At 50.9% G+C, this 13,236-nt stretch overlaps 1 protein-coding gene across 1 annotated transcript in view; it reads left to right on the top strand.

Moving 5' to 3' along the window:
- Positions 1 to 13,236, top strand: part of LOC109451865 (uncharacterized) — a 209,554-nt gene that overhangs the window by 122,232 nt on the left and 74,086 nt on the right. Inside the window, exon 3 of the mRNA XM_074319365.1 lies at positions 2,201 to 2,265. Coding sequence (XP_074175466.1) covers positions 2,201 to 2,265 — 65 coding nt within the window. The remainder of the gene's footprint in view (positions 1 to 2,200; positions 2,266 to 13,236) is intronic.

Here is a 13,236-nt window from a genome sequence, read left to right as displayed (position 1 = left end):
GAAACGATTTCTGTTTAGTGCAGTGGTTCTAAGGGGATTGCCTAGAACTGGGTTATAGGAGAGAGGGGAGGGGGCAGCTATCTCTTGGGATGTGAGTCATGTCTCTTTCATCCACCTGGCATTCCAGAAGTCAGCTGGGCGGGTCTCCAGGGCCTCTGGAGAAGTGGTGGTTTCCAGCCCAGGAGGGGAAAGTTCTGGCAGGAGAGTGGCTGGGGTCAGTTTTCCTGAGGTTTATGAGGAAGGGGCATACGGAGGGTGTTTGAGGGGATCCCTTCTAAGCCCTTGCTACTCAGAGTGTGTTCTATGGCCCGCCGGCACTGGGTCCACCCAGGAGCTTGGTAGGAATGCAGAATCTCAGGCTGCCACCCCAGGCCACGGAATTTGAATTTTAACAAGATCTCCAGATGATCCTCAAACTTTGCTGCATAGGAGGCTTACTCGGGGAACTTAAAAAAATTTTTTTTTTTAAACCTAGTGCCCAGATCTCACTTTGTACCAATCAGAACCGCTGAGGGTGGGATCCAGGCTTCAGCATGATTTTCCAGCTGTCAGGGGAGCGGGGGCCGTGATTTCAGTGAGTATCCAAGTCTGGGGACCTTGACTGTAAGAACCCCCTCTCCCCACCACCACAGGATTTAAAGAAGACCCCCTCCACTCTCCCATCACCCCCCTCTCCAGTGTCTGCTACTAATTGGCTGGATTGAAACATCATGGAGGCAGGGTGCGTTTAAATTTCCTTCTGTTGGATTTCCTATCTCCCCTGGAAGGGTAAGGCTGCAAACATTTACATTCGTCTCTGCTGTAGTTTGCATGAGTTTATCAGATGCTTTCCACCTAATAAACTGAACGTGCGTTGGGTGTGGGGGTAATCGTGGGAACAGGAATCCATTCTGGTGCCCTTGGAGTTATTGTAGGGTGTCTTGTGGTTTTGCTTGCTTCTTTTTGATGAGTTTTCTAGCATTTGTGAGTCGTCTAGTTAGGTCCCAAGTGTCACAAGGTTCATCAGAGGTAAAATGGTTGAGTTCTTTGCCCTGGAGTCAGGAGCTCTATATTGCATTTGAGTTCGGTCCTGGAATTAGTTCATGGGTGTGGTAGAGGAAGCCGGGCCCAGCAAACGTGTGTCCCCAGGATTGGCGGACGGGGTGCTGGAGCACAAGGGAACCCCGATCTGGCGGTCGGCATTGTCGATGGGGTGGCAGCAGAATATCGGCCCAGCCCCTGTCCTCAGTAACTCTAGAAAGCACTGGAGGGATCTGAGCCCCGAGGTGATGTATGTGTACACCCAGCGAAAGAACAAAACGCCACCCAAACAATCCTTTCTCTTGTGAGTGAAGGTTACAAGTTTTCTGTTTCAAATCTGATGGTATTGTTTTTCCCCCTTTTCTTTCTTCTCTCTGTTTTCATGTGCCAACCTAAGTGTCTAGAGTGATTTCTTTGAGCCTAATGATGGGGCAGCTTAGAATGGGACTATTATCTGTACCCACCTTTTGAAATACTACTCTTCCTGGTGTCTGAATTAGGTTGAACAGAGGTCGGATTTAAAGATTAAATATTTCAGCAGGAAGAGCATCTGTGCTGATCACGGAGCACATCTGCTCAGGACTTATATACATGGTGTGGAATAGTCTCACTCTCCAGAAAGCCACAGAGGAGTACCGTTAATAAAAGCATAGCTAATATTTGTTGACTGCACGACAGGGGCTGGGGACAGAGCTAGATGTTCGTCATGCGTTATCCCATTTAATGAGTTCACACGTATCCTAAGATCAGAACACAGAAAAACTCAGATGGCATCCTCGTAGCCTGTGAATAAAAAAACCAATAAAAACAGAACAACTCAGAATTCTGGCAATTGGTGATTTTGTAGTAAAAGTCCATTGTGAACTTAAGTTTTATTGTAACTTGAAAAAAAGTACTATCTATTTACGTCTTAGTTTAGTCTAGGTCTAGTGTTATGGTGATAACCTATATTTCTTTGAAAGTATTCTTCTTATGTCCACGACTGACATAAGAAGTGGATTTCTCCCATTATTCTGTATTAATGGAGTTTTATTCTATAGCGAAGAATAAACAGCTATTAAACTCCTCTGTCCTTGGGAGGCTGTCTGACATTCAGAGTCCACTCCCTCTACATTTTAAAAGTTAGAAGATGAGTTTCATTATCCCGTTTCCTGGTTGAACTCTCCGCTTCTTTTTCCAGGTGAAATCAGAGGTTTGTGGCCAACCTGGGAAGGTGCTTTGAACCAAGAAAGGATAAAAATGAAGGTGAGTCTGAGTAGCAAGGCTATCGGAGCACCTGCTGCTCTTCTTGCTTTGGGGGGCATGTTCTTTTCTGCTGCATGTCCCCTTGCCCCGACATCCTTAAGGTACCTGCATGCTAGCCCGGCGTGGAGAGCAGCAGGTAGGAGCCTTGCGGTTAGCCATCCGAGAAAGCCCAGAAACAGGTGACTGTTACTCATCGCTGTCAATCCAGACCAGATGAGCTCTTTGTCACCTCTCACACACCTAGCAGGTCAGTCATGTTACACCCAATCCACAGATGAGGAAACTGAGGTACAGTCATTCACCCAAGGTCATGCAGTTATTTAGCGTGGGAGCCAGGACTCAAAGCCAGAACCCACGCCTGCGCTGTGTTCTTTTTCCGTTCCGAGTGACAGTGCATTGGTCTAGCCACCCGGTGCAGTGTGCACGGGCTCCTGCCACCCGCTCTTTAGACACAGGGTCCAAAGCAGGGCACAGAGGTCTTGCAGCGTACAGGCAGCGTGCAGGGAGAGCCACCACGTAGGTGGCTCAAAGCCTGCAGGTCCAGGAGACAGAGGAACATGTGGATTGCACCTGCTGACCTTCAGGAGATCCAAGACTGACTGTGGGATTACAGGGGATATTAGGGCTTTCGAGAATGCTGCTGACTGAAGTCTGGTCCTACAAATAAAGCGGGATGTGGCCACGGAGCCACTGACTGCGGGGGCTGGATTTGCACACAGCTGTGTAGACCTCACCATCCACAGCAGTCGCACTTTGGGCTGTAAATCTCAGTCATAGGTATGCGTCAGTACAGCCAGGGTAGCTGGCAGCTCAGAACGTGGGCATGTTCGATTGGTGGTCGCAAAGTGTCTCTATTTCTCCTACGGAGCCCGGGAGAGGGAGTGCTTGAGGTGCACTGGAGGGCTTTAATCTGGACAGGATATGTTGCAAATTTGCCACTATTAGTCTAGGATAGCGGCAAAGAGCATGGACCCAGAAGGCCTGGGTTCAAACCCAACTTCCACTGTTTCTTCCCTTTATGACCACAGGCTGTTGACCTTGTTCTCTCCAGACTTCAGTGTCCATATCTGTAAAATGGGGATAAGAAAGATAATCCTTGCTATGTTGTGACTCGAAATGAGAGAATACACAGGGTTAAGTGCCCAGCACACTGCCTGGGATATATTAAGCATACAATACTGGTAAACGTTAGGATTTTTTTTTCTTATTAGTCTGGATATGATGTTGGGTAAGTTACTAAGCCTTGATTTCCTCTTTTGTAAGATGGTGATGCTAACACCCTGTGCTCAGGGGAGGTTGTGAGTTCAATGAGATAACACAAATAGAGTGTCTAGATCATAACAGGTGCCCTACCTATTAGCTCTCTTCCTTGTTTGTCTTATTCCACGTGGGTTGGTCAGAAGGAAGATGACCAGTGGCGTTCATTCCCCCTTCCACCAGGATGGTGGGTCCTGACAGTTACTGCACAGTGGTTTTCTGATTTGATCTTCGTCCTGTCTTCTCTTTTCCCAGCCGACCCCACTGTTCTCGACTTTGGGAGCACAAGCTGAGGTACCCATTAGGGGCTCCAACCTGTGGAATTCCAGTCTTTCTTTCCCAAAGTAATTTTATTTGTGTTTTTCCTAAGCCTGTTTCTTCAACTCAGTATTTGTCACTTTCTGCCTTAAAAAAACAAAACAAAACAAAACAAAACAAAAAACAACCACTATCATTTCTCTTATTGCCTCAGCGACCACATCTCCCTGGGTGCTCAGTCTTGTCACCCCCCCCCCCCCACACACACACACACTTCCCACTCTGATTTGAATCCTTTCAGCCCAGCTCACCTGCTTTGCATCCTACCTCCAAGACTGGAACATTTTCCCACCTGGCCTGTGTGCTCATCACACCCTCTCCCCATGCCCCCACCTATGTGCCTCACCTTCTCAACCACCACCCCCAACCACAGGGCCCCGCGGCACTGGCCGCTCCTTCACCTGGCACATCACCTCACCGTCAGGACTTCACCTGCAATGGAGGCTTTGCCTCCCCAGCCAGTGCCTTGAGAGTGGGTGGGGCTGGGAATGGGGCTGGTTATCTGTTACTTGGGTATTTCTTTCCCTCCATCCCTTTGCACTGCTCATTTTAGGATCCTGTACAGACTAGGTAGCCAGACAATGGTGTGGATTACCTGGTGGGAGGATGGGCCTGGAAAGGAGAGTCAGTTGCTTAAATTATGTTTTTACGCTGCTGTCTGGGTTTGGGTGACTGGCAGGTTGTATGGCGGGGGAGGGGGAAGTTAATGAGTGACTCCAAGGGGATTTCCAGGCAAACTGTGGGCATTGCCTTTCTGAAAACAACACCCTCTGCCTGAGCCAGCCCTCTTCCTTCCCTCCCCAGGCAACCCCAACCTGAATGCCAGTCCGTCTGAATGGCTTTGATTCCCTCGTTCGTTCGTTCGTTCGTTCATTCATTCATTCATTCATTCATTCATTCATTCATCTAACAGATAGTCATTGGGTGCCTACTGTGGGTCAGGATGGTTCTAGGCAGAGAACACAGTCCTGTTCTCGTGGAGCTTGTGTTTCAGTGTATGGTCGGTGGGGAGGTAGATGATAGCAAAATGGTGACTAGGTAAAGTATTTAGTATATAAGAAGGGGATAGCGTTGTGGGAAAAAATAGAAACAGGCAGGAAAGACAGCTCAGGTGTGCTGGGCAGGGAGTGGAGGGCAGATGGCAGCACTGAATAGGACGGACACTGTATTGAGAAGGTGACCTCTGAACTCAGGCTTGAAGGACCTGAGTGAGGCCTGTGAATGTTTAGGGGAAGAGCTTTCTCCAGAGGGAGCAGCTACATCAGGGCCAAGGCAGGAGCATACCTGGTGTGTCTGAGGACAAGAGTCCTGGGAGGGGGAGCTGAGCACCTGGGGATGAGGCCGGGACCAGGGAAAGCCAGGGGGCTGGGTGTCAGGCTTTCCCGCCAAGGGAACTGAGCGCCACGGGACAGCAGGGTTTTGAGCAAAATGTGCTGTGATCCGACTTACCGGGGGCTGGTGTGGAAGCCGAGAGGAACAGGGCAGCTGAGGTGGGAGGGCGCATGGAAGGTGCCTGTCCCACTCACACACAGAGGACCATCAAAGGACCTCCGGGGTGGTGATGAGCTGACAACCATGACAAAGCTTCTCGGAGGCTGATTCTCAACCGCTGTGACTGCCTCATTCAGGGAGCCTCTTGCATTGGGATCAGGGCTTCATGTGAGAGTCAGTCTACTCTCCTTCCTGCCTGCAGAGCCACGAGGGGTCACCTGGACAGGCTGCAGGGTCAGCAGCAAAGAATACAAGTGAAAGAGAAAGAATAAGGGAGGAGGGAAGAATTATAGGAGGAGAGACACCAGACACCCCCCATTTTTCTGTTCTAATTGTGTTTGGACAGTGAGGGGTGCAGGCTGCTCTTAAACGACCCCTGACGATGACAGCATCACACCATGGAGTGGCTAATGCTGCTCAAGGGTATGGTCTCCCCAAAGGCCTCCGGGGGTTCTCCTGTTTCCTTGCAGTCTCCGTGCCTTCCTCGTCCCTCCAAGAATGTGGGACTTGGCAATTACAGGAATGCATGGGACAACTGCAGGAATGTCATTATTCCTATTTTGTCTGTCCCGTCCTGAGGTCGTGGTGACCACCCAGGTGAGGCAGGTCAGGGTGTTCCCGAGCCCATACCTGAGACGGCGTCTTTTCTTAGAATCCTTCCGTCATGACTTTGGCGGGATGGGATGGTCTTGGCGATTGTTAGCGGACGTCCTGTGACCGCAGGTACACTGAAACGCGAGCACGTAAGGGAGAGCCTAGTGCCCATCTTTGGGGGACTTCTCTGTCACCCATACATACGGTGGAAGAGCTAGCTGAGGACTGTGGCCAGGACCCCCCTTTCTACCTGAGGACCCCTTGGAAGCATGCATGCTCTGTTGGAAATGCTTAGAGAAAGGAAAAGGCAGTGGGCAGAGTGGGAGTTTTACCTGTATATTTCTCCCAGGTTTGAGTGTATTTCTGAATGTCTCCACCCCCCCCCTGAGCACTGACTCTGCTTGGGACACTTTCCTACCCAGCACCTTGCACTCTTTTACTTCCAGACCAATGGTCCAGGGATATGTATGGAGCACGATGGTGGCCCGATGGCTGGGTCCACCTCGCAGTAGCCGTTTCAGGAACGGTACTCTATTCCTGACTTGCAGTGATTTCACTTACTTCCTTTCAAAGTCACCGTCACTGCCTTTGGGCCCCAAAGGCTCCTGTGTGAGGTCATCGAAAGGAAGAACTATTTGTACCGATGAAAAATCTGATGCCCAGGCAGGACACACTCTTTCCTCAGAGCCATCCATCCTGTGTGTGGTGGGTAGGGGAGAGGTGCTGCAGCTAGAAGGATGATTTCTGCCATAACCATACTTGAGACTGAAAAGCCAGCCGGGGCTGTGGGAGAAAGAAGTAGGTCCCAGTTCGGAGCAGTAGTGGGGGTGACCTCACCTGGGGGATGGGACGACTTGCATACAGCACTTCCCCTCGGGTCCAAATGTGAGTCACCGTGGCTTGTGTCTCTGCAGCAGGCTCCATCCCCAGGCCTCTCACTTCACCCTGGGACATCTTGGTCCCTTGTCAGGCATCATGACTCACTGGGTCTCTTGAGCCAGCCACTGGGGGTGGAGTCTTTCTCTTCTGGCATCTGTACCCTTGGTGCTATCGACACAGCTTGGCTGGCCAAAGTCTCCAAAGCGATGTGTGAGACGTGTATGTGTGGCAAGGCAAGGCCTTCACACCCTGCAAGGGTCCAGCCAAAGCCACTGCCACAGCAAGCAGATTTCAAAATTCAGTTTGGAAAGTCCGGGGGCTCCATGGAGCTTATAGAGCCGAAGCCCCAGCTTTCCACGCGCCAGGGGTGATATGTACTGTGATGCCTGAGAGACGGGGGAATAAACAGAGCTAGACAAGGGCAGGGGGGCGGGAGGGGGCTCCATGTCGTCCCATCTAGACAAACGGAGTTCACCCAAGAGGCCAACGGCTGGCAGGGAGTCAGATTTCCCACCACACCCAGTGCTCAGCCTCTGCTGCCATTTCTCCTGCTCGGTTTTCATCTTCTAAGGATAGAAATAGTGTCATCTTTTCTCAACCTGTCAGTCTCATACCTGCCGGGAGCTGGCGGTGACACATCCAGTGCAGTCCAGCCTGATGTCATCTGTGTTTATCGTCTGTTGTAGAAACCAGGTAGCAAGAGGGACTTTCTGAGGACTGACAAAAAAGTAAATCCCCAGACTATTTCAGTGAGTTTTTCCTCCTATTCTTTAATTTCCATGTTTCCTTTTCCTCTTTCTTAATCTCTCTCTTCAATTAAAAGTAAAAAACAAGCATAAGCAAGACGGTAAGAGTGACGAAGGAAGGAGCCCCCAGATAAGAAGACGGGTTTCTTTGCCGTTGACGTGCTGTCTATGTGTGATTCTTCCTGAGAGCCAACGTAGGAGCCTGGTGTCAGAGTCACGGCCTTGGTGGCCAGTCCTGCGTCCCACCTCACACAGAGAGTAGGGAAGCACGTTAGCAGTCGTGGGCCTTGCTTTACCTACGTGCCGCCTCTGTCCTTTCCAAGTGTGATGACGGTGACTTCATAGTTTTGTCCTTTGGCTTGTCAGTTCTGGAACTTTCCACGTCTAGTCTTCCTTGCATTCAAACGGGGTTGGGAAGGTATGAGAACAGTGTTTAGGGTAAAGGTCAAAGGTGACATGGACCTAACACATTCTCTCTCTCCCTCCCTCCCTCCCTCCCTCCCTCCCTCCCTCTCTCTCAGTGAGTCACTGTCCCAATTGAGGGAGTGGGATGAGAAGTGGGGAGGGGCAGAGGCTGGTCACAGGGATGCTGTTTGGTCTAGACCAGGAGCGTCAGCTCCACAGGGCCCACCTGGCCTGGGAAATAGGTGCTTGGAGGTATGGACATGAACGTCCCTCAGCCAAAGTGTGAGAGCTCGTGTGAAAGGGTCGGCCTCCAGGTGACTCAGTCTGCTAGCAAACTGTAAAAGGGAAATGACTCACTTTCAACCCTGAACGAGAACTCCTAAGGCCCGGCCGCCAGCACCTGTCTGGGACGCGGTTAGTTATTAACGCTGCCAGGAAGAGTGTCATGGGAACCGGACGCTGGCCTAGATCGCTGGAGGCAGCTTGACTTTTCACGGCTCGTACACCATCCACTCACCTTCTTATGGCTCCTCTCCAGCCTGACCCCAAATGCAACAGAGCCCATGGAGATCTTAGTTGTACAGCATTTCCCATGATGCCCCTCGGGGATGCAGATGCCACAAGGGGAGAAGAAGGGGACAAAGACATGGCTTGGGGAGGGGAAACCTGAGCTGAAAGATCAGCCTGAATCTGGGCATTCCAGGAGCAGGCTGTGGTTGGGGCTGGCCCTGCCTGCCCTGCCTTACACTCCCCGCCCTGCTGGGGCCACCTCTAGAGACCTGGTCCCTGGAGCTCAGTCAGATCTGCAGTGAATGCCTTCGGGCAGAGCAGCTATGTAGGTCCGGGGGCCCCACCAACAAGGAGCTCTGCCACCTCCCGCGGAGGCCCCTTAACTGAGGATCACTAACTCCTGCCCCACTGACCTGTGGCCCCGAAGAGGGTAGTGTTGCTCCATTTTGCGCTAGCAGTCACCGAACCACTTTCTGAGGTTGCTTGGGCAGCTTCGTGAAACAGAGGGCCCAGCTCTGAGGACCTCTACAGGGCAGGTGGGGAAGGCTAGGGCTTGTTGAGTGGAGCTAGGCATGCAAATCAGGAGAAATCCGCCTTCTCCTTTCTCTTTCTCCATGCCTGGAAAAATACACAACGGGCAGCTTCTCGTCCTGGATCCCAGAAAGCATGCTCCATGCTTTTGCGGGAAAGCCAAGCCCAGGCACAAGCCATGCCTGCCCCCGCCTGGCCCATGCCCTTTCACTTCCAACCTTCGAGTGGGAGGAAGAAGAGGTGGCAGTTTTAGTGAGTCAGGCTCCCCAGTGTCCAAAAGGAAGCCCAGCGCCCAGAGGGGAGAGTCATCCCTGGTACTCGCTGCCACCCGTGTAAAGCCCTGTACTCAGGCAATACAGAGAGGGTGGGACACCATTTGCCTGCCTGGTCTATGGAAGGAGCACTGGACTAGCAATTGGGACATGTCCTCCCTGGGTGGCCCTGAGCAAGTCATCGAACCGCCCCGGCAGAGTTTCCCCATCTGTAAAGTGGGAATAATAACAACACCTGTCCTGCTTACTTGACAGAGTTTGTCTGAGGCCAGCTGAGATCACCGAGCACATGACAAGGCTTGGGGAGTGGGAAAGGCCACCCAGCTCGGGATTGAGGCACCGGGGTGCTGACGGTGCTTAGCAGCAAAGCAGGGCCTGAGGTCTGTGCTTGTCCGGGAGGGGGGCTTTACGGGCACCCACCTGTGGCTTAAGAGCTTCTGGGGCCTCCCACAGCCAATAAATCACTGCCTGTGGGTGTGCTGTGTCTGGGCTCCAGTGTGAACCGACAGCCTGCCTGTGGCTGCTGCACAGTGGCTCCGCTGCCTTCTCGCCCTTCCCTTTTGGGCTGGGCAGGAGCAAAAACAGATCCCAGGTCCTTATCTCAGGTTTTCCCGAGGGGCCCTCCGACTGCCCATATGGACACCCTGGTGGTGCCAAGTCCCTTTCTCAGAATTACCGGGTGCTGATTTAGGTGTTGCCTGCCATGTAATTTGTCCTGGTTTGTCCCCTTCTTGCCATCAAAGAAGAGAGAGGCACAGTGCAGTGTCAGATTGTATCTCGTAGTGCAGTATACCAAGGTTTTCAGCAAGCTGTCGTTGAACATACAAATCGTCTGATTTCTAGTTTATTTTGCTGTGTAGTGTTCGTGCGTTCATAGAAAGGAGATTGACAGGACCATCCCTGATGGGGCAGCAAGCATCTATTTAGTGCCTTTTCTATGCCCAGCACTGTGCTAAGTGGATTGGGTACAATCCTTGCTCTCGTCAAGCCAAACTCTTTTTGACCACCGAATTCTACATCCCATGCAGACCCAGGATCTCCTCTAAGCCTTTCCAGATAGGTGTTTTCTGTGTGAACGCTTCAGCAGCGGAGAATTTGATCTCTCCTAAGACCACCCACTCTAACATTGGCAATTCTAATTGTTGGGAAGTCCATTCAGTTAGGGAGACTCCATCTGTCTCTGGATACTTCCAAAAGAGATTGACCTCTGGGACCTGGAAAAATCAAAGAAGACCTTGTGAAGTTGCTGAGATGTGGAGGGGGGTGGGAATGGAACCATCTTTACTGGATTCAATTCTGTTGTCCCCCCAGAATTCATTTCTACCTAGAACCTCAGGATGTGGCCTTCGTAAGAAAACGGCGCTTTGCAGATATAATTAGGATCCAATGACAAGTCTTTAGAGGAGAGGAGAAGGGGAAACAGATACAGAGAAAAAGGCAACAGGAAGATGGAGGCAGATGTTGGAGTGATGGCAGGCAGGAGTGTGTGTCGAGGACATCGCTTCTGCCAGAGATTTTGACATCTTCAGAGCCCAGGAAGGTACCAACCCTGGGTTCTCTGATCTGTCCCCACTACACTGTCCCTACTTCCTGCTTGTGTATTCCTAGAAAGGGATCAAACAATCCTCAACCCTTACACCACCCTGCAAATAAGTATGTGACTTATATGATGACAGAAGTAATTACAAGATGCTCACCATTAGAAGAATTTATAAAAAGGCAAGGAAAATATTCACGATCCATCCTCAGTTATATGATATTAATCCCTTATTATTAACTAGTATTTCAGGATTGTTATGGTTATTTAGTATTTCATTGTAGGACTATGGTGTAGTTGTTTTTTTTAAGCAGGTCTTTAATTCTTTTCCCCATTTTTTTTCTTTTGTTGTGAAATAAGGTTTCGATGGCAAGCCTTGTAAACAAGAACGTTTTTCATATCTGTACTAGTTTATGGGGTTGCTGTAACAAATGACCACCAACTTGATTTAAAACAACCTGTTTATTCTCAAACAGTTTTGGAGCACAGAAATCTGAGCTTGATTTTTAGCCCCTCAAATGATTTTTAGCCTCCTTCTGGGGGCTCCAGGGAGCAAGCATTCCTGTAGCAACATCTACCTTTGTGGTCACATCATGTTCTCTCTGTCGTCAAATCTCCCTCTCCCCCGCTCTTATAAGGACACTTGTGATGGCATTTGGGGCCCATCTGGATAATCCAGGATAATCTCCCCATTTTAAGATCCTTAATCCAATCTGCTGAATCCCGTTTGACGTATAAGGTAACATTTATACTGTGAATGGGGGTGTCATTATTGAGCCTATCACCATTTCCATGGCTATTTTCTCCCAATAAATTCCTGTAAGTGGATATAAAAGGTGAAAGAGCAATACTGCCGTTGTATGAAACATTTGGACAACGTATTCAGTGTTAGATTGAACCGGCGTCTTTTTGCTACTGTCCCTTTAAGAGCCCTTCTCAGCGCTCCTGGGAGTCAGATCAGATTGGGGAGGGGCGGGTAATGGATTGAAATCCCCATTATAGGAATCATTTAAAGTTCGCCTCTAGGAAGCTCGGGGCTAATGAGATAATTCCCATTAGGAGAGGAAGGAAGTGAAGGTGGCCTGACATCCTTTCTGTCTTTAATTTATATGATTCACTGAAACCTCCCCCTCTCCTCCCCTGGGGCCCCTCCTCCTGCTGCCCCTTTGAATTCTGGTTCCACTGTCCACCCTAGTTCTGCCAGCCAGGGCTCTGGTTTCCAGCAAGTTCCAGCACGCCCAGGAACCTGGGAAGGTTGCCTTCCGCCCAGAGGAGGCATTCGGACTCTTTCCTTGGCAGCTGTGCCAGAGAATCTGTTGCTGCCTCTTTCTTCTCTTTTCCCAGAGCCTCACCCAGCTGCCCTCCACCCCCACCCTTGCCCGGACCGACCAGGCCTGGGACTGGTGTCTATGGGACCAAAGAAAAGGGAAAAGCTTTCAACAGAACACAGGCAGGCTCCAGGGGACCTAGAGGCCAAAGCTGCCAAGATTTTGTTTGCAACACCCCCGCCCCCACTCCGTACTTCTAGAGGGAAGGAGACCAGGGGGGAAAAAAGGGAGAAACAGAACAACAGAGATCTTTCTCTTCCTGTTTTGCTCCGCTGCCTACACTTTTGGTCAAAGCTGTCTCTGCAAACATGAAAATCCAGTTTGGGTCTTTAATTAGAAAAGTGTGAAGTAACCCAGCGTTCAGGATTTTTGAAGTGCACATCAAACCTTGGAAACATCTGGGGGCTGCAGCGAGGGAGACCCAATGCATCCTGGGGTATGTCGCTATCAGTGACCCATTTCATTTATTGGACACCTGCTGGGGACAGTTCTAGCCACCCCTCCCCCACCCCGCGCCCCACCTCCCAGGAAGGGTCCCTGGCACCCAGAGGGAGGAGGGACTCTATCTTGTCCCAGGTGACTTCTTGTCCTCTCATCTTCCCCAAGGGAGGCCATATGGTGGAGTGTTCTGAGTTAGGGCCAAGGTCCAGAGCCGTGCTGGCCCTGGGGACAGTCCCGTGGTCCTGATGTGCCGTGTGGGTGGCCTGTCCTGTGAAATTGCTGCCTGACCTCCCAGGGCCTCTGAGAGCCCAGCTGCAGCCTTGAGGAACAGTCTGGCCTCATCGTGACCAGAGGATGCTGAGGCCCAGCTTCCCTTGTCACCGTGGCTCCCGTGCCACATGCTCTCCAGGCTGTGCAGGTGCCGGGGCTGGGCAGACCAGACTCATAAGTATCCATTTTCCCATTGGGTTCACCTAACCTGGCTCTTCAGGCTGTAGGGTCTGTAGTGAGACAGAGACAGGCAAACTAGGGGTTTAAAAGAGAAGGGAACACAGAAGGATGAGAGAAGCAAGGGAAAGACGGAAGCGTTGCGTTTCAACACCAAAGAATGACGCTAGAGTTCTGATGCTCCTCGGCCCTCTGGGACTCTAGAGGGTAGCGCC

This window comes from Rhinolophus sinicus, linkage group LG15, assembly GCF_036562045.2.
Source record: "Rhinolophus sinicus isolate RSC01 linkage group LG15, ASM3656204v1, whole genome shotgun sequence".
In the NCBI taxonomy this organism is placed as follows: Eukaryota; Metazoa; Chordata; class Mammalia; order Chiroptera; family Rhinolophidae; genus Rhinolophus; species Rhinolophus sinicus.
This window is presented reverse-complemented; position numbering and strand designations above follow the sequence as displayed.